Source organism: Lagopus leucura, unplaced genomic scaffold, assembly GCF_019238085.1.
Source record: "Lagopus leucura isolate 7727_CA_CO unplaced genomic scaffold, USGS_WTPT01 Super-Scaffold_100015, whole genome shotgun sequence".
Taxonomy (NCBI): domain Eukaryota; kingdom Metazoa; phylum Chordata; class Aves; order Galliformes; family Phasianidae; genus Lagopus; species Lagopus leucura.
The window spans coordinates 8095261-8116243 of record NW_024962269.1 but is presented as its reverse complement, the minus strand read 5'-3'; the positions used below and the strand labels follow the sequence as shown (position 1 = coordinate 8116243).

Sequence of the window (20983 nt, the reverse complement as noted above, 5' to 3'; positions counted from 1 at the left end):
GTTTCACGGAATTTATTAACACAAGCTACAGTGGTGAAAGCTTTATGCTGAAAGCATTTAAGCACATATTTTCCTTTCCATCTAGACATACATTCTGTTGATCTTTTTTATGTCAACAATAAAAAGTGATGAAGCTTACCTTATACCATGAATTCTTCCTCATATTCAGCCTTCCCATCCACATATCTGATAACAACATTTGTGTACAAGTATGAGCAACAAATGGACGAAGCCTTGATGAAACCGCCAGCTTCAGACAAGTTGAATTGCTCCAGTTTTTAAGCTCATATGTTAGTAACTTCATCGCCATAGTTTCATCTTGTCGGAAGGACTGTTCTAACAGTTCCACTGCCAGCTGACCAAACTCGCTAGAATGAAGAGAAAAAGCATCAAAACAAACAACACTTAGTATGTATAGATTCTGAGTCGAATTTTCTTGTTTCTAATTCCACTGGACTATTGCCTGTCCTTTCTGGTACATGAATTTATAACATAAATTTGTGACTTCTGTTAAAAAAAAAAATATATATATATATGTATACATGGACTACAAATAGCAGCTAAAACAGTATACAAGAAGGTCAGATGGTTCCAAGTGGCACATTCAGTCCATTTTAATTTACACATAAAACCTGATTTTAGCAGCTCTCTGCTGTTACAAGCAATATCTAATACCCAACTTTTACTAGAGTACCACTGAATCATCATCAGCAAAAAGGAACTTCCTATGAGTGTGCTAATGGAATTGTTTTTATTAGCTAGTAATACAGCCCATTGTTTTTACTGGAAATTCCAAGAACACAGTTTAATTATATAAATGTAATTTACTTGGAATATTGTTTCAGTTCTTCTGAAGTGTCATCAACAAGGTCACTTTGTTTTGCTTCATATGCCATTGAACGATACACTTTGCATGCAACTAGGGCTTTTGCCATGGACTCCTCCCCGTGCTGCCAGAAGAAAAGGGCCATCTTCTGCCTCTTCATCAATACCGCCCAAAGTAACAGCTCATTGAGAGGATAAGGAAAACGTCTCGTTTCAGGATCATCTATGTCTACTATTTCATCTTTGGTTCTTTTCTTTTTTCCCTCTTCTGCACCAGTGTCAATCTTTAAAATAAAATCAGAAAGTTACATTTCTATATCACTAAACTTGACCATTACGTAATCCGAATTTAAATACCAAGTGCTCTAATGTAAAGTGTTGTACATTCCTTTAAAAAAAAATTTCTAAACATTTCAGAAGCATATAGAACTTTTGTTCTTCAGCTTCAAACTTCAGTTAAGTACAATTCATTTTTAATAACAGTGAGAATGGACTATCTTGATTTTATGGATTAAATGCAATACAGTAACTATCATACCTACATAGAAAGGAAGAAACTTGTGAAAATTCCTCTAGAATATCCTGGCCAAATCTTGCTTCATCTATAAAATCATGTAGGTTCCCCCCAGTAACAGAACTGTTCCAAAGATGAGCTTTTTGCTCACTAGCACATCAGAGATTATCTGGAAGACTAATACAGACATTACTTACAGAATGCTATAAGTGTGCTAGACAGTTCATTAGCAAGTACAAAAGGCTGAAACCCCAGTTTTACTGAAGTCAGTAGAACTGCTGCTACTGCACTTGGATTTCAACCAGATTCTCCACTCTTAACTGCTTAAAATTAAATCACATACTTTCCCCTTAAACATCTGTACCTTTGGTTTGTATGGCTGTGCTGTTTTGATGAAGTGATTATGTCGCATCTTTTCCTTTTTGTCTGCCCTGTTGCCAAAAGACTCATGGCTTTTACACAGCTGAGGAGTAGTGTTTGAAGGATTTCGCCCAGATCGCTGTAGCAAAAATAATAGGAAGAGGTTTGGCTTGTTTTCTTTACATCTACTTATTAAGCAGTATATAACAAGCTGTTTACAGCTAGATACTAAGTTGAGCAATTAAACAGTGACCAATTTATATAACAGCAACAATTAGCGTTCTCGTCGGTTACGTAAGAAGGATTATTTATTTATTTTAAACTCACAAAATAGTAAAGCAATTAGTGTAACTGCCAAGAAGTTACAGTATCTGCATCCCACGCCCAAGGGAATCTGCGTGTTTGGCACCCATTCTTCCCCTCTAGGAAGAGAGAAAATACCAGAAGAAATTTGGATATGCTGGAGTAAGAAAGAAAAGTGATAAAAAATTTTTTGTTCTCATTGCAAATAGCTACCAGTTGCCCTCATATGTTGTATCACAGCCTATAAGAGAATCAGTCCCTTGATGAAAAGAACAAAATAATATAGCTCCAATTTTTCACAAAAATATCTAGTTTTTTTAATTATGTACAAACAAATCAGCATGCCTTGGTACCCAGTTGCCACATACCCGATTGTTCCCACTGAGACTATTGTATATAGCTCTAAAGCGCTTTCTTGTGTAGGTGCATCTGTAGGTTCCTCCCATCAAATATTCAATAACCAGCCCCACATCAATCAGGTTGATTTTATAACCAGGAGGAAGATTTCCCTAAGAATACAAAAGGTATTTTCAGTTTTGCAAATTATAATCTCAATTTAAACTTGCCTAGAATGTTCCTAAACATTACAAGTCTAAATATAAACAAATAAAAACAAAATAATTTTTATATTTAAAAGACACAAAGCATCTACATGGTTCAATATTTACCAGTTTCAGAAAAGACAAGCTTATAGCTTCTCTTCTGTACAATTTCTCCTATGAGGTTAGATGCTAGGGGTCATGCATTGGTTTTTTGTCTTTTATCAGCTTCCAAACTCTCAAAAAGCAAAGCAATCACAACTAAGATGAAAAAGGCAATACTTATATTATATAACACACATACTCCACACAACTACAAATATTGGAAACAAAAGCATGACTGCAGACACAGTTTGTTGCTTCAGCAAAATCTAATTAGTAAAGCCGAGATTCAATTGACAGTCAAACATAATAAATAATAATAAACCTGGTTTAGTTTGACAGATTTTTACAATACAGCATACCTGTTTGACATCTCGAACAAGATGGAAGAGTGTTGGGTTGGTTGGGCCTTGTTTCTTTATAAAAAAAGAAGAGGAGAAAAAAAAATTAGAGTGCAGAGACAACATGAGTATACCACAGTAAAAGCCCCAAATTTTTGAATGTTAGCTAAAATAAAAATACAAAAAGAATGACCAACAATTCACTTACGGTGTTATAAAGTTCTTCCAGCCTGGGAATTGTAAGAAACTTGTGCATGCTTACTCCATTTTCAATCAGAAGTTTCACAAATGCAACTCTATCCATCACAAGGGCATCTAACATAGCCTGTTCCAAAGAGCCAACCTACAAGCACAGAACCACAGACATACCACAGAAGTATATTTAGATTACAAATCAAACTCATTTATCCCCAGAGTCGGAACAGGGAAATCCTATATGTCTGAAAAGCCAAAGGCTACATTCAGTTCAGAAAATCCCCTGAGCTTCACAAATTACAGGATGAGAGAATATTATGAGGACTTGAGTGTTTTCTCTGATCGTATATCTCCTACTGACACTCAATAGTACTACGCTGGCCTAATTTGGTTTAATGTAGTTAAGCTTTTCTCACCTACTGATATTGGATGAAAAACATGAAGACATCAAATATTTACACCACCGCTTTGAAGGACAAATGGCCAGAACTATCATTGCATATCTCTAACATCAATTCAGCTTTCAACTTCTGCAGCACCATTTCTTCTCTAGCTCAGAATATTTAACACATTCCTAAAATTTTTGGGCCATTTTCAACTACAATAATAGCTATAAGACAATACAGCTATAAGACTATGAAGTATGAAAAAAATTACTGTCTAAAAATAACTCTGCCCATATTCTACAGCATCTCTCTACAGAAGTCAAAAGATTCTTTCTTTACAGCAAGTTAAGTTTCTCCCTTAGAAAATACCATTCTGCTTATTCCAGGCCATTTACATACCAGCCATTGTTGTCCATAAACAAAAACATGATTTTTGGCAATGTCAACTCTATCCCACGCGAGCGTCAGAACTAGCTGGTCAAATGCAGATGCATTTGTGCCTTAAGAAGCAAGAGCAAAGAAAAAAATTAATTAAAATGTAATAAATATTCATTCTTCCTGTAAAATAAGCAATACGTCTGGATGTTATGCAGTTTATATTTCATCAATTATGAAAGTTTATGGTACTAAAAAATGAGAGCAGTGGATAGTTATTTTCTTCAAAAGTAAAGATTACTACAGATTTTTATTATCATGTAATCACCAAGAAAGAACAGCTGGAGATTCCAAAAGCACCTAAGAGTCTCACCTTTTAACAGTGCTGTAAGTATTGCAACGTCTATGTCCTGATGTTCATCTGACCCAATATGAAAGACAGTAATCTGTTAAAAACAGTAAAATGGATTAAAAAATGTTAAAAATTGATTTTCAGATTTTCAGAAAGGGATTAGCTCCAAATTTTTATGTCTATCTTCAATGCAATTTAAGTCTACACTCCATTTAAATTCACCTTTAGTGTGCACTCTGTAGTATAGGACAAGAAGACAATCAGCTGACAAAAAACAAAATCCCTTACGCTTTTCAACCAACCTGAACTTCTTCCCTCAGTATGATTACAATAATCCACTGGCTATAAACATCACCTAGTGTTTTATTTACTTCTTCAGTTCACCCTATGTTATGAGATTAACCTGCCAACAAATAAGTTTAGATGATTATACCAATTTTAAACCTTGGAACAACATGTTATGATGTCCAAATGAGACATCAATATCTGAATTTTAGCTGTATATGAAGTTCTATTAAGTGCTTTTGCTTTAGTGATAAAATGATAGGAGCCCTTTGCTAGTATTGTAATAATTAAGAGGGGAAAAAAAAAAAATCACAGGCTCTCAAATATCAAAACAAGAGAAAGCATCCCATATCCCACATACAAAATACATACATGCTATGAACAAAACAATCCAGCACGCAGAAAACGAACAGGCATGGAAACAATAATAAACTTGAATTACTGGGAATAATTAAAAGATTAAAGTCTCCCTTGATCATGAGATAGATTACCCACAAAAAAATGACTATCTTCTATAATTGGTGAGATCCACCAGTAATGATTTTGAATAACACTTGATCATACACAACACTGAGATACAACTTCATATTATATCCACAAATGCCATTACCTTGCCTAAGATTTTTCTATAGCAAGATCTACTTACAAGTTCTTTTTTTTTCATGCACTCCAGCAGTGTCTGAAACAGATGAACTGCTTCACTTTGACCAAAGTTAAATGTCTTTTTGATGGTTGAAATGATTTCAGGCTCTGCACCCTCAGGAACATTCCTGAGATTGAACATGAAAACATGTTACACATGAACAGTAGGAATCACAACATATTAATTTGTTTCAAGATGTCCATTCTACAACAAGTCTTGTAATCTATAAGCTCATCATTGTTCCAGTGTCAAAGCACACGCTGCCTAGCTGATGACTGTAATATTGCTTCGTAAAAGTAAGTAAGCTCTCTCCCTTTCTTTCCCACAGCCAAATCTGAGAGATTGCTGACTAAAGTATTTTGACAGTACTGCACACTCACCCCTCTGAATCAGATCTGCTTCTGACTTTACTCATTATGGACAAAACTGTTTGGTTTAGTGCTACATTTCAGCTCTACATTCCTGGGTCTGAGGCATTCCTTGCAACTAAGACCCAATTACATATAAGGATTAATGCAAGTCTGACAACCAACTAGAAGCCACTATGTACCATGGAACACAAGTATATCCCTTTTACTTGTTGAACCTATGCTTAAACAGATAAGTGTTTTCAACACTAAACAGAAGTCTGTAAAAAGCTCAGTTTTAAGACTACTCAGAAGAAGTACAGAAACAAATTCCTTTTCAGAAAAGTTGTTACTTAGCAACAGCTAACTGGATGAAAATATTTCTACTCAATGTAGTCAAGAGATACTTTCAAGCAGTTTGGTTAATGTTATCCTCTGTATTATTCTCATAACTCTGGAAGGCCTGGTCAGCTCTGACTTTTGTTGAGCAAGTCTACTGTGTATGCTTAATCTTATTTCTCACTTGAGCTACTGTGCCTTACTTAATTAATCCAGTTGAAGTAGACAGAGCATTAGAACAGAGTGGGACTTTCTAGTCACAATGGTGTAACAAAATTGCCACACTTCAGTTACACATGAGACATTTCCCATAGTTCAGGACATAGGTGCACATGCTTTTCCTAACCTTTAATAACTATTGTTAATGTAAGTATACTCAAGTACTTAGTGCAACTGGGACAAGGTATGTAGGAGGAGCCTAGAACTAGAAAAGAATTCTTGATCATCAGCCAAAGCTGTTACTGTAACAAATTTGGAAAGCTACGTCACATGCAAAGTTACACTCCACACTTTCAGCTTTTGTCTTTGCATGGATAAAGCTCTTGCACCAATTCTTTAAAGAATGCTCTTGAAATCCATCTATGTATAATCCATCTACGTGCTGGTTTGGCTAGCAGTGCTAGGACTTACCCTCCCTCCTCTGTCTGCTTGTGAACGTATGCCAGTATGTCTGCAGCTCTGCCTGTTCCTTCACATACCACCACTGGCACAGGAGGACTTTCATGAAGGAAGTCTAAAACTGTAAGTATGACATTGGGGCCCCCTTCAAATACGAGTGCTACCACAGGTACACCTTGGCCAATTCCTATAAAGTTGTGCATTAAAAAAAAAAAAAAAAGTGCTTTAATATGTAAGTCACATTTTTTCACCCACTGTCAGCAAAAAATTAAGCATAAGACTTGAAAGCATTTTGTCAGGTCTAGCAAAAGAAGGTTCAGCTCCAGAGTTACAGGAGAGACACTAACAGAGATTGTTATATATTCACACAAAAGTTAACTATGTTGTCACTTTTATTTACATAAAAGCACTAAGAATGGTAGATATTATGTCTGCACTGCTTCACACATCGGTAAGTTTGAAAAAAAGTAATTACTTTCAAAATATCATTCCCATGCTTTAAAATAAAGCTAATTTAAATGCACTGAGCAGCCACAGGACAGCTATTGCTAGTCATCTGCACCGACTGCTTTTTCAGCTCTGACCAAAGCAGCAGTTGAAATTTGCAGAACAACCACCCAGACTTAAAACATACAAAACAGACTGATTTTTGTATTTTTTTTAATTTATTATTCAAATGCTTGATGAAAGCACCTTATTCATTAAAGCACAGTAACACTCAGACCAGAATTACTTACTTGCATGGATGCGCTGCAAATTTATAGTTTTTTCCAGTTCTCTCCGCAATTTAACTTCTGCTCCGTATTTCCCAACTGTTCCGTCATCCACCAGAATGAAATGGGAATGGAGATTATTTAGCACATTTAGTTTACTTAGTGGGTTTAACAAGGTTTGATATGGAGCAACCACCTAAACACAAGCAGACAATACATTTTACTTGCAGAGATTCAAATTGGTCTCAGTAAAAGTCAACAATATTTCTAGACACAGCAAGAACTGACACATGTAAGCTTGAATTCACCAAGAGCTGCAGCAGCTTTGTTTTATGCAAGAAAGCACGCAACTATCAGAAAAGAATTCTGTTCTGAAAGAGTGCACAGAAAAAAGTACCTTGAAAAGGTGTCTTTGTAAAAAATTGCTCTCACAAACATTAGCCTTAAAGACATCAAAATTTATCACCTTCTGTAAATGTGAGCTCTCTGTAATACTTCAGCATTTTTGTTATTTGATTCAGTAATATCAGTAGGAGAAAAAAAATAAGATCCAGAACTTAAGAACAAGCTCCTTCCCTATTACATTAGCAGTCTGCAACTTGTTACACTAACGAACTAGCAATAAGTCACATATGTCAACGCACTTTAATATTATAGCAAGCACTTCAAAGATACAAAGCAATAAAAAAAATTCTTGGGCAGATTTGTAAAAAATAAAACAGGCAAATAATCATTTCAGTTAGGTAATTTATCCTTACATCTCTTCCAACAAGGTCATTTCTGTTTTCAATCACTCCCCATGGAGCAATCCCAATAGTGCAAATCTTTCGAGATGATCTGGAAGCGTGTTCTCTTAGAGCATCACCAACATGTTTTGCAACACCTGTTAGTGTTTGAACACAAAAAGGATTTCAATGTATTGAATGCCACATCTTGTTAAGAAATACAACTGTTTCATTCGCTAATTGGGCCAGTCCGTAAGGTTCTGGGAATCTATTTTATGCAACAGAAAAGAAAAAGCGCCCACAGTACACCTATCAAAATAGGACAAAGTACTGTGAACACAGCAAGTGTTAGCCCAGGAAGAACTACAGAGTCTTCAGAACCCTCATCTACTTGTTGAAATTGAATCAAGTTTTTCTTCTTGCAGTTTCTAAAACTGAAACCAACCAACCAACCCTCCCAACACCACCACCACCAGTCATATTGCTTTTCCTGCTACTTGTTCAAAATGTATTATTTTGGTTTCTCTTGATCAAATTCCACATTTACTTCAAGATGTAGCTACTCATTCATTTAGCCTTTTGGCTTTTACAAACTATAATCTTCTTAACTGTGCACATTCACTTGTACTTTACCTGTGTTCACTCCTCCAGTTATAATCCAGGCTCCTGTTGTTACTGCAGCTTTAATAAGACCCTTGCCAAGCAACTGTTTGATGCGTGGGTGAAGTTCAAATTTCTGCATGCCCCCATGTACAGAGATAACAAGCTTTGGCAACTCCATCTGCCATTCTTTAAGCATAAGCTGCAGAATAGCTTCAGGTTTAGTGTCATATGATAATCGCACATACTGCAGACACAAGAAGAGAGTTGATACGTTCATAAAGGAAACCACCACAGAATAAATGAGTAAAGACAAGAACCAGGATGTATTTCAGGACATACTGCCCTATCCGTGGGTATGGAAATTGTAATTTATCTTCTCAAAGCATGGCAAATGCAATAAATATGCACTCTTACTTTACATCTTTCAAAATTAAGGACAAGACAATGAACAGTTTTGAAGGCAAGTTCTAGAAAGGTAATGACTACAGAAAGATCACATTATTCCATCTCATTGGCACATCCTCCTTGGAAAAAAAAAAAAAGGAAGTGCTGGATCATTTCTAAATTTGAAGGAATTCATAAATATTAATACTTTTGCTACCTAATAGGGAGAGGCTTGCATTTTCTTGTGAAAATTCTTACAGAAAAACAGTTGCTAGCTTTTCCATCCCTGTTCCTGATGGGAAGAAAATCTAAATTCTTTAACAGGAAATTTCAATAACAGGAACTTCATAACTTGCTGTGCTTATCAGCGTAAGATTAAGTAGATTATCAATCAGTTACAACTACTTCTGCATCTTTGATACATACTGTACAAGAGAGGAGGGGGATAACACACAGAAATTAAGCCCAATCTGGATAATGTTCTAACTGAAAAGACCACTATCCCAATAACTTTCTTTTTAGCGACCCCACTAGCAGCCATCGGAAATAACCACAAGAAACTTGCTATTTCTGTGCTCCTAAAAAAGGATTTACATCAATTTTAAGGTATGCTATAGATATGAAGGAATAAGGTATACTATAGGTATGAAGGAACAAGCACATTGCTACTACCAACAGGAAAGAATTCTGCCAAGAGCCCTTCTCTCCAGAGATACCTCATTTAGAGCACTGGATTGCTCCTGCTATTGGCTCTGCTATTCAGTTGGAGCCACAGATGGAGCTACACTGTATCAGCTGCAAGGATAGAATTGCATGAGCATTAACTAATTTCCGTCACAACTAAAAGCCCTTCACAAAATAGTTGTGGAGCACATGCCAGAATTTCCAGTTTTCCAGCCTTTCTGTCAAATGCAACCTGCGAATGAAGAACTGTTTACCAAAACTTCCACTTACAGGCATACCTGTTTTTAACTAACCCTTCACCCAAAAAACTTGGCTGTTCTGATAGGTTTGATTATGCTGCAATAATTTTGACCAAATCTACTAGAAAAATCACGTATTTCACCTGTCCATAATTATAAATGATTTTTCAGGAAGGCTCAGATAGCACATGTTAGTTAGCAGATTCTATAAACATTTAACAGTTATGAGTAAGCAGCAGCACTGATGAGTAAGCTGTATTTTAATGATGTCTGAAACAACGACACTGAATTATTAATGCAATGTTTTGCTGAAAGGATTAGGCATCATCACCATTTGCAACACGAAGGCAAACTCGTACATGAATTCCACTAATTCTGATAGATTTGAGTGACTGTTTTAATAAAAATAAAGAAAATAAGAAAGAATTCAGATCACGATAAAAATACTATGATAACAGAGGGCACTGTTTTGCCACAATATGACAAACATCATTTTCATCCTTCAGCCTCCACTTTTAGAAATTAAACGAAGCATCCACCATCTGTATGAAGATATTTTAAGTAAGAAGACATAGTTTAGAATTAACTGCCTTACATACCTTAGCCCTGTAAGAATGAGAGCCACCTTGAAAGTTGATGACGCCATAAGCATCAGTAGAGGATTGTTCTGTATGTTTTTCCACTGACCACTCTTCTATTTCCTGATCACAGTTCTCACCTAGCTTCACATCGGAGTATTTCATGGCGAGACTTGCAGTAAAGCAAGCATGTTGTCTGACCAAGCGGCCACAACAGCACCTGCACCCAAACAAATCTATCATTTAGAATACTTGAACAAATATGCCATTACAAGATGAGAGAATAAATCTTTTATCTGTAACTCAGATTGGTTAGATTTAGAAAAGAAAGATGCTAAATAATATAAAAGTCACTTTTCTAGAGCAAAACTTGTCACCATAAATATTTGAGATAATAATTAATGACAATAACATAGACAATTGCTATGCAAAATGTTGAATGCTGTGACAAAAAGTAGGAAACCAGAAGTAACTGTAAGTAGACAGGACACTAAAAACTGAAATCGATTCCTTGACCTAAGTAATTTATTAAAGTTGTATAAACACATGATCTACATTATACAGACAGTTCTTTATTCATTAGTTTTATTTGTTTTATACCTAACCTTTCACTGCCTTGTCACTTGCAATACTGATCAAGACTTTTAAAACCACTATTATAAAAGTGATTACTTAATGGAAAAAAAACCTATTCATAAATATCTTAATTAAAAGAACTCTTACCTGACAAGTTGCTGACAAATCTGACATCCTGGAAGGCATCTATAAGAAGTATTTAAATACATGAGTAAACATCAGCTTAAATTTCAAGGGATGAGTGAGAGTGGGTGGAGAAACAAACAAACAAACACAGATCAAATGCCACTCATACCACTTCACCTGCTTACAAAAAGATTACTGCCCTACAGTAAAAGGAAAACAAGCTGCAGAAGTTTGCCCATTTTAAACATGGTAACTTCTCTAATTTATGTGACTGCTGTAGACATCTCAAGCAAAAATGCATAAATGTGAAAGCTTCAATTCTGAGCTTTCAAATCACTTTTTAGTCTTTGGACCATTGGTATCTGAAGTCCAAGAACATTTCAGCCTGGATTATGCAGTACTCAAATAGAAACACTTTGCCAGGTGCCAAGAAGTTACTTAGACCAGCATTTGCTTTGACAAATTCTAACAATACATCATTGCCTCTGCACTGCTAACACATTCAAGCTGAGCTGCCTATGTGGGAAGGCTATTCCATCATTTCCCATCTGCACCTACAGAAAAAGACATGTTTGAACAAATCTCATAGAACAGTGCCTTTACACAATAAGTTTATTAAACAAAAACAAATCTTTACCTTCTTTCATATTTAATATTTATTTTGTTTTCCTGAGAATTGTTTTATTAATGTTTAATAGTAGTATAGCAGATACAAAATTCTATCGCTTGTTTTCCACAATTTTTACTTAACCACAACAAGAGTTAAGAGCTGGTGTGCAAGAGCATAGAACAACATATTTTACACAGTAACCTTAAATAATGTGCAGGCTTTCAGCAGAAATAATTTCTTATTTGTGTCCTCTTTAGAAGTTACACTTGGCTACTAATCATCTACATTTCCATACTGCACCTTTAGCTTCAGACCTTCTCTAGCAGTTGTGAAAGTATATGCTAAAAGGTATGGATCAAGGATAGCTACAGAATTCTCCCATCTGCATCTCATTCTTTTATGCTCAATTCCAGAACAGCAGCAAAACAACAGCAAGCAATGTGTCAAGTCTGAAGGGCATCTGATGGGAAAGTTGTAAAGTCCCTATATGCTGTAAATGAGTTAACCTAAAAGGGCAAGTGTAGGAGATCATTTAGTTCTTCGGGAAATGCTCTGGGAATTTTAACAGCTTCCTAATTACTTTGTTTGCAATTGTAAATTTTCCATGTGCTACAATCATGGCTATAAATTCTAAATGCTTCTCACATCACGTGGTTTCAGGGAACACAGTGAACTATTTACATTAGCTTCAAAGTTCTAAAGCTTTTACTTTGTTCTTTTTCTTCCTAAAAACAAATTCTTAGACATAAAACATGAAACAATACCTTGCTCCCAAAAGAACAAAGCTGATTTATAACTTATAGTTCATATTTTGATTAGACAAAACTGCCTAAAATACCAACTTAGAATCTACTTGACTTTCATCTGCAACGTAGATGTTGTGACTGTGCACATCAAGTTCACGCATTGTAGGAACAAAGAAATCATCTTTATAACAATTGCTGAAAGTAAATGTAATGTTTCTGTTGCTTGATTTCATATCTCTGAATTAGTATACAGTAAAACAGAACCAGACGTTTGGAAGATGTCCTTCATTAGTCTCAGCTTCCCCTCTGGAAATGTATTTCCCCATTTTCCAAATTCATTTTTTCCTTACAGATCCTAAAGGATGAAAAACAACTAGAAGTGATATGGAATCTTTTGATACCTGAACTATTTTTCTTTTGTTTATACTCTCTGTTTTGGAAGGAACTACTCCCACCTTCATCCCTGCCCCAACATAATTTTCATTTTTCTTTATTCTTTCTACAAATTCTTCATCCCTTCTTATTTCACTGTCAGGTCTACTTTTATATGTTACCATACAGACAGTTATTCTTAAAATTCAGTATTTCTCTGAGACTTTCTCACTTTTCAGAACTATGCCACCGAAAGAGAACTGAAAAAAAAACCATCAGCCCACAGTGTAGACAGCAAAGACATCACTAGGACTGGTAAGAAGAAACAAAGACAACAGGAGAACATTGATTAGAGATTTCTACAATGTAAAATAAATTCAAGAAAAAAATAAATCCAATCAAGACACATAGAATGGCAAGGCCCAGACAAAAAACAGTGAAGGTAAGAAAACAGAAAACGGTACTTAATAGAGATTGAGTAGCTAATAACATTATGCATTCTTCCTACCTGTGGGGGTCTTTTGAACTTGGTATAATATACACGCACTCCCTCTTGGTGAAAGTATTTTCTATCCAGGATTTCTGTGACTGAAAAACAAAAAAAGGTAACACAGAATGTAAACCTTACACTGAAAAAGTGCTTTCTGAAGAAACCAGGAATTACAACTCTTTTAATTTAAGACTAAGCCAAGTAACATCTAACAAAGAAGCATTACCATTGAATGTTTTGCTATCACCCAAAAACTAAGGATACCATGTGTGACCCTAGAACAGCTCTAGCAGCATTCTCACAGTGCCTACAACTTGAGATGACCAGAATCATGAAGTAACACTAACTTGGTCTATACACAAATCTTTTTAAATGTTAGCTTTGAAGTTATTATTTAGATTTTAATAGCAAAAATTTGCAATCTGCAAATAAAGATGTAAAACACTACACGCAGTTGTTCAAAATATACTCTTCACCTAGTTGGCCAAGAAAAAAAAAACAGCTCATTTTAAAAAAAGGATAATTGAGATAAACAGTAGTTTCATCTATTTACCTCTTTTAATAGGGTAAAATTTTTATCTTGAAATTGCAGGTGAGGAATTTTTTAGTTGGCTTTTCTGGTAGCCATAATCAGGTCATAACTTTCATCTTCATCAAGAAACTTTTCAATAGAAAACGTAACATCTCTAAGTGGAGTTTAAAGCTCAAACTTGAAAAGTGTTCCAAAACATAGAATTAAAAGAAATTTTCTTCCTCAAATGTTTACCTGTTCTAATAACTGGTCACAGTTTCAATTCAGCTTAAGAAACTACATTACACTGCGTATGATACAACTGTGTTTCATGATAATCTCCAGATTATATGCTGTCTGCGTCAGGCTTCAGCAGCACATTGAGAAAGGAACTCAGATGGATTTTTAGCAATTCAAAACAAGATAAACTTTGGGATAGCAGTTTGCACCTTATGCAATATTGCCTTAAATCCTTATTAAGATTACATTAAAATTTCTTCATTGCAGACAGCTTGCTCTGTTTTACACTTACATTTTACCTTTAGAAAACTTTGATAAAATAGAGCAAGTATAAAGTTTCTCACGGGGAAGACAGGTATGTGTTATTCACATGTACCTGTTAGAGTTCATAGAGTGGAATCTATGAAGAAATCAAGACTTTTTTTTCCCATTTTTTATTAACAGGTTCAGTAAATATATATTTTTCAACCCACTGCAATTTCAAGATCAGTTTAAGATAACGCAGACAAATGTTTGAAACAGGACTGTACCAGCTAGTTCAGCCCATGGAAAATTGCTCTTCAACTGCCCGCCCTCTTGCAAAACCTTTCCTAAACTCAGCAGAGCTTTCCCACATTGCTCATCATGACTGACCTCCAACATTTTGTTTAACTCAGACTACAGATCTGTCAAGGCAGCAACAAACTGCTGCTCCAGCTTCTGACCTCACGCCAGGATGGGCACCAAGTCCTTTGCAAGAGGACTGGAAGCTGCAAGGGAACTGGCGCTTCCCAGGAGACGAAGGAGAAGGGCAGGGGAACAGTAGAGGTACATCCCTGGGAAAGAATCGTGGAAGACAGAAGACTTGCACACAAGGGCTCAGTACAGCTTTAGTTCTTCTCTAATTTTCATCAGATCATTAGCAGTGATACAAAAATAAATTTGATATATACGTAGGCATACATTTATATAAACATATTCATATTATATGGAAAACATGTACATTAGGTAGCTTATGGGTTTTTAGCTTACTTCTCAATCTGTATTTTTGAACGCTATCAAGCTCCCATCTTGGTCTTTGTGACACGAATAACAGTTCTGAAGGCTACTTTCTGCTTGGCCAAGTGTCCCCACTATTTACATGAGTATTTCTGTACTTTGTTTCTTAAAACTGAGGTCTTCGTATGGATCATTATTTTAACACTGCAATAGTTAAAGCTTGCATATGAAGTCAGCACATACAAAGACAGAGAAGAGTAATTTAATACGGAAATGTGTTAGTCAGCTGGCTAAAACCATACCTTGAAGCAAGCTTTCACAACCATAACACACCAGCTATTGAAATCGGAAGTACAGAAATCACGTGTAATTACCTCAATCGCTCCAAAGCAATATTGTTTATTGTTAATAAGAAGACATCAAAGCTGGGGACAAGGAACACATTCATGACACAACAGCAATTCTCATAATAAGCGGATGTGAAAATTTAAAGTAAAATACTGATTAGATTTGGGTTTTTTTTCCATAAAGTACAGTTCCAATCACTCTACAAGGATTTCTGTTTATTCTTCAGCAGTGAAAGAATTCACAGCAGCACATGGATACACCTGTACTACTGCCATAAAGGAGGATCTACAACGTTATTAAAACAAACGGACCTTCAGTAGCACTCCTACGCTCTAATGAATATTTATCACAAGAGATTTTATAAAGAACCTGCTGATTTCAGTCTTGTTTACAGTCAAGGAAAAAGGCAGGGGGAGGAAAGGAACAAAAAGAACAGAAAGCGAGACATTTCCCATAGCCGGGTAAGGATCGTGTTAAAAAACATAGGGAGAAGTGACACATAGTATTACACTCCCTGTAAACGAGAACTATTACATAACGTTGCTGAGATGGCCAGATGACGAAGGAAGATGATGTGAGGACACTGAAGTTAAGGAAGTATTGCTTAGAGGTAATGACTGCCACTAATTCGTCAGCTAAAGATTAAGTTAAAACAAGAGACTGGGTTTATATTTATATATATATGTGTGTGTGTGTACATACACACACACACACAATACATATATATGTATATATCATTACAAACATTATCAATCTACTATAAAGAATTTTTTATTCTTACAAAAAAAAAAAAAAAAAGCTTACCAGCCTCCCCTTCATTAAGTGCTTTGTTCCTTACCCAAAGCACTACAGCAAGACAACAGCTAAATAGTGGCAGAGCTACTGTAACACCTCACCAAGCTATTCTGAAATTCTCCTTGTTCATCTCAAGTTTAAACATCTCAGTTTAAACTTATCCCAAATACTTAACGCTGGAATATTGCACACCGACCCGACAGCTCTTCTGACAACCTTTTTCTATTGAATTAAACAGCTGAATCAGGAAACTGATCTGGATTAAAAATAAATAAATAAACAGAACATTTCAGACCATGACTTCTGTGGAAGGTTGGTAACACAGATTTCATAGACCTCAGTTTCAAATTTAGAAGTGATATCATCTTCTATGGCATCTCATATTCCAGCTTTCAAATCTTTGCTTATACCATACTGTAGTTCAATACAGGCAATAGTTTTTAAAGGAAAAGATCTCCCAATCTTATTTGTCTTTCATTTAGAAATAAGGGGGCTGTATATTCTTTCCCCATTGCCTTGAGTTTTCCTAATAGCCAAAGTTTCCATCTGGGCAGAGAACAACCACGGTTAGTTTCAGCAAGCCTGAAAACAGGCAGATACAACAGAAACCACGGCAGGAAAACGCACACTATAGCACTGCCACCAAGCAGCCCCATCTGCCTACGTCTCAACCAACCAACAAGATAAAACATTTGTAGAAAGACTTTCTGTACTCAAGAACGTCCTTTAGCTTGTCTATTCAAGGAACTGTCTGCTAATAAGTTACTACTTCTTATGTAACCATACACACACTTATCTAAGAAACTCACTCCATTGGTCAAACATGTGCTGTATCATGGGACTGAACTGTGATCTCTGCTCAGCTAACACACAGCTGAGCACCAGGCTCCTGCAGATACAGCCGAAAGGCAAAATTCCAGACCAACTGATATCTTACTGCTTCTGTAATCATGTTGAATAAAACCAAATAAATCCAAGCTAGGACAAATATGGGATCAAATTAAGGTAATGCTGATCAAATAGCTGGGAATTCATAAAACTCCTTATGGCAAGAGGTGACATAAATAAGATCTATGCTGGATCTCACTGCAAATATTTCCAGCAGCTTCAAGCAGACAGCAGGCATGGCGCTAACCTTGTTCTCACTACCATCTAACTGAGCAGTATTGAGTCACCTGAGAGGTAGCTATGCATACATATACATATAACAAAGTTCTGTATTGAAAAGTCCTGAGAGCACAGCCCATTTCCTCAAGAAAACACCTAGAAACTTGCAGAAAGTCCTCAGGACTTCTTTATTAACATTAAATACGTAAGCAGATGGGAACAGAAATGAAAAGGGTAGCAGATGCATGGCACCTAACTGCCTCATGTTCATTTTAAACTCTCAGCTCCAGCAATCTTCAGACTTCCAACTCGCCTGCTTTCCTTGCAATTTAAAATTACATACCTCTGTAATTATTGTTTGTTTGTTGGCTGCCTGTTTGTTAGTTTGGTTGTTTGTTTTTTTTCTTAAAGGAGAGAGGAAGGAAACAAAGCATTTAGTCACACAGCATTACAAACTGCATTTAGAAGATGGCTGAAGAGAAGTAGTGCTGCTTGTCCACAGAATACACAACACACACAAAACAGCCACAAAATTTGCTCTTGAATCAATTAAGATACCAGTGAGCCTGAACAAGTTATAAGTAACGTCTGTTGTAACCTGTTGTAAAATCACATGCCTAAATATTATCATAATGCCAAAACATATTTATGAAGTGTGCTTTCATCTATTGCAACAGAAAACAGAATATAAAACGTCACTCTCAATGAAGGATACTGCATTACTGCATTAACATGTAATCCTTGTTTAATTATTTTTTTTATTATTATTTTAAAGGACTATTTTACCATCAGTCCACATCTGGGTTATTTTTTTTATTATTCTGAAACAACCACGAGTCTCATCTGCAGGAGGAGGTGATTTCATTTATGTTTCCCCACACACAGCACAGCATCTCCTGTCACAGAACCTGCACAGCCCGGACACAGGCAGGTCCCATTGCACCAGGTGTCTTCGCTATGTTGAAGATCCTGTTCTGAGCAGAACAGTTCACCTGGCTTACACTGTACTCGTAGGAAACCAAGCGGCTCTAGTTCTCTGGGTTGAAATATTTTGCCAGTGAAAGCAGCGACTTCAGACCTGAAAATGCTGGCCTCAACAGACAAAAGTACTATTTTTACTTCAAATAAGAACTGTTGAAGAAGCAGGGAGGGAAAAAAGGATAGGAGTATCTTCTGTCAATTCTACTGCAGGCCACATTCAGAAACAAATCTCAACTGAGCCAGAAAGCACAGATATGCATCTCTGTATCAATGGCTCTCTTAGTGCCGAAAACAAATCTTCAACAATCCTATTCTTTACGGAACAGTTCAGGAGATTTGCTCTGAACAGTTTTCACAGCAGCCCAGGTCTCTAACAGAGCAGCTATTGTTTTGTCAAGTTCTTCTCTGACATAACACAGCCACCACTTAACTCACCAAATCCGTCTGCAGTTTTGGATGCAAAGAGTACTTGGGATTTGTCAAAGGCGATTTTTACAGTGTTCTCTCAAACTTGATGAAAATGATTCTAACGTGCTGTTTAGAACCTGGGCAGCTCCTGTGGGAATTTTTCCACCAAACAAGTGCAAAGAATGAGTTGGTTTTCTTTTCTTTTGCAGACTTAAGTTTGAAGGCCACAAGTTCATATACAGAACTTAATATTCCAAAGTTTCCAAATATTCCAAAAAAATAAAGATAGTAAAAGCGCACAGAAACGTTTTCAAGCCCATTGAACACTCCCAACTTATTTCTTCCAGTCCCTCATTCAAAACTCATTTTTAAGGATGTCCAGGCACCAATATAAAACAATCCCAAACGGCTTACATTTTTAAATACACAATCTACTTTTCCTTCCTCAACCACAGTGATAAAACTGCATCGTTTTCACCTCCCTCAGCACTGATTTATCTGCAGTCCACAGCTATTCTTATCTTCTTGTTGCCAGCACATTACAAGTCTACGCACCAGCAGGAAGGTAAAGTTAAGTCAGCACACTTACCAACACTAATGAAATGATGCCAAGTCTTTTTTTAAGTGGGTCAGTTAATTTCTATGAGTATCAAGGATGGTCCTTCTCCCTGGTCCCTCCCGTAGGGCACAGCAGGTCATTCTGTGCACATCTGCTACAAGCCCTGCATTTTCTGCCTCATCATATTTACTGCACAAGAGAATTAGTTCAGTTCATACTCTCCACTTCTCGCAAATACACGGCTCACCTCATGTAGGCCATGGAGAGTGGATGAACAGGCATCCCATTAACTCCTGGTTTATTTTTGGAAGGAATAAGACTTGGAGCAAGTTATCAGAGGTAAAACAATCTGCAGAGCCTGGATCTGCTGGCTGTCCCTTCCCCATCACACAGGGAGTACAATCACAGATGTGAAAAATGAGTTAGCTCAGGAAGTACAGTGGTGAGGAAGGACTCCCGACACCTTCCAAACAATTAATCCCACCCTCAAATTTTCTTTCAAATCATAAGATGAGCTCTGGCTGCCATTATTCAGAGGAAGCATAGAGGCTGCAAATTGACTTCATATAATGCAGCAAAGACAGATTTCAGTTCTGTTTGGACTTCAGATTTAAAGAAGGTCCTCTCTTTTTTGTTCATGAAGTGCAAGAACATCTGATTAATTAGTTATATGCTAAAGCACATTAGAATGATAAAAATAAACTGCAATGGCATACGTTGTTGGTCTTGCTCTACCACCTATTACCCTGCTTTGTTGACACATCTGACTTATTTTTAATGTCATATGAAGACAGGGACTTCTCTATCATCACAGCTTGGATTTTGGTGCCCGCTGACCCAAGCAGGCTATTATTAACCCACTAGAGCATTGGAATTTTGTTATCACTAAGCAATGTTTGACATAGCTGGCCTCAGACAACCCTGTCAGTACCTTTAAATTAAAAATACCTTAAAATTAAAAACAAACAAGAAAGGCTTCCACCCATGTTTAAATTACTACAGATCTATAATACTTCTGAGTAGCATAGGTGAGAGGACGAGCAGAAGAACATACCAGTGTACATGCCAAGTAGGTGACAGCACCAGATCACTGTTAAGCACAATGAAATTTCAAATAATTTGTCTTTAGACACAGTAACAAGGAGAACCAATTTATGATTACAACCAGAATCATCAGCATCAGGAACAAGGCCCATCAGCAAATATGCAGTCAAAGAGCTGCCTGAAACAGATCTGGAATTTTGTTCACTTTTACGGTGAGTACTAATAAAAACTCACTTTATGTAGTCAACACAAGTCAACACAACTCAGATTAGAGAAATTATTGATATTAGGCTAGTTTTAAATTATGAGCATTTGACCTGTGGTCTGACAGAGACAGGAATTAGTCATACAATCTCTGAAGTGCCTTTATTTTCTTGGTAAGAGGAGCACATGTGCTAGGAGCTGTGGTAGGGTGTAGTGTCTTCACTCCTGTTCTCTATATTCTCTGAGCCTGTACATTTGTGCACACAAGTAAGACATTATTTGCTAGCTACAGTAGCTACCATTCTGGTCAACTCCACAGCAGAGTTGTTAGAGATGAAAACAGGATGGAGAAAGTAGAATGAGAGGGAAGCAGATTAGGAGAAAACAAGAATTAGCTATAGTTCAGTTCACCTGATATAGAACTATAGATTTCAGTAT

General features: G+C 36.4%; 1 protein-coding gene and 1 long non-coding RNA gene across 3 annotated transcripts in view; one reads left to right on the top strand and one right to left on the bottom strand.

Moving 5' to 3' along the window:
* Positions 1 to 20983, bottom strand: part of TRPM7 (transient receptor potential cation channel subfamily M member 7) — a 53234-nt gene that overhangs the window by 19738 nt on the left and 12513 nt on the right. The window contains exons 2-17 of the mRNA XM_042875684.1: positions 13389 to 13468; positions 11174 to 11212; positions 10472 to 10670; positions 8596 to 8809; positions 7996 to 8120; positions 7262 to 7433; positions 6537 to 6711; positions 5224 to 5347; positions 4314 to 4386; positions 3965 to 4065; positions 3193 to 3327; positions 3006 to 3059; positions 2371 to 2511; positions 1704 to 1838; positions 829 to 1109; positions 140 to 368 (exon numbers count right to left, since the gene is read on the bottom strand). Of these exons, the coding sequence (XP_042731618.1) occupies positions 140 to 368; positions 829 to 1109; positions 1704 to 1838; positions 2371 to 2511; positions 3006 to 3059; positions 3193 to 3327; positions 3965 to 4065; positions 4314 to 4386; positions 5224 to 5347; positions 6537 to 6711; positions 7262 to 7433; positions 7996 to 8120; positions 8596 to 8809; positions 10472 to 10670; positions 11174 to 11212; positions 13389 to 13468 (2277 nt within the window). The remainder of the gene's footprint in view (positions 1 to 139; positions 369 to 828; positions 1110 to 1703; positions 1839 to 2370; positions 2512 to 3005; positions 3060 to 3192; positions 3328 to 3964; positions 4066 to 4313; positions 4387 to 5223; positions 5348 to 6536; positions 6712 to 7261; positions 7434 to 7995; positions 8121 to 8595; positions 8810 to 10471; positions 10671 to 11173; positions 11213 to 13388; positions 13469 to 20983) is intronic.
* Positions 6418 to 17960, top strand: LOC122182420. 2 transcript variants are annotated; one of them, XR_006179793.1, is made up of 3 exons: positions 6418 to 6647; positions 13120 to 13322; positions 14778 to 17960. It is a non-coding gene; the product is annotated as an uncharacterized LOC122182420 (long non-coding RNA). The 2 variants fall into 2 exon arrangements; XR_006179792.1 differs by having other exon boundaries at positions 14566 to 17960.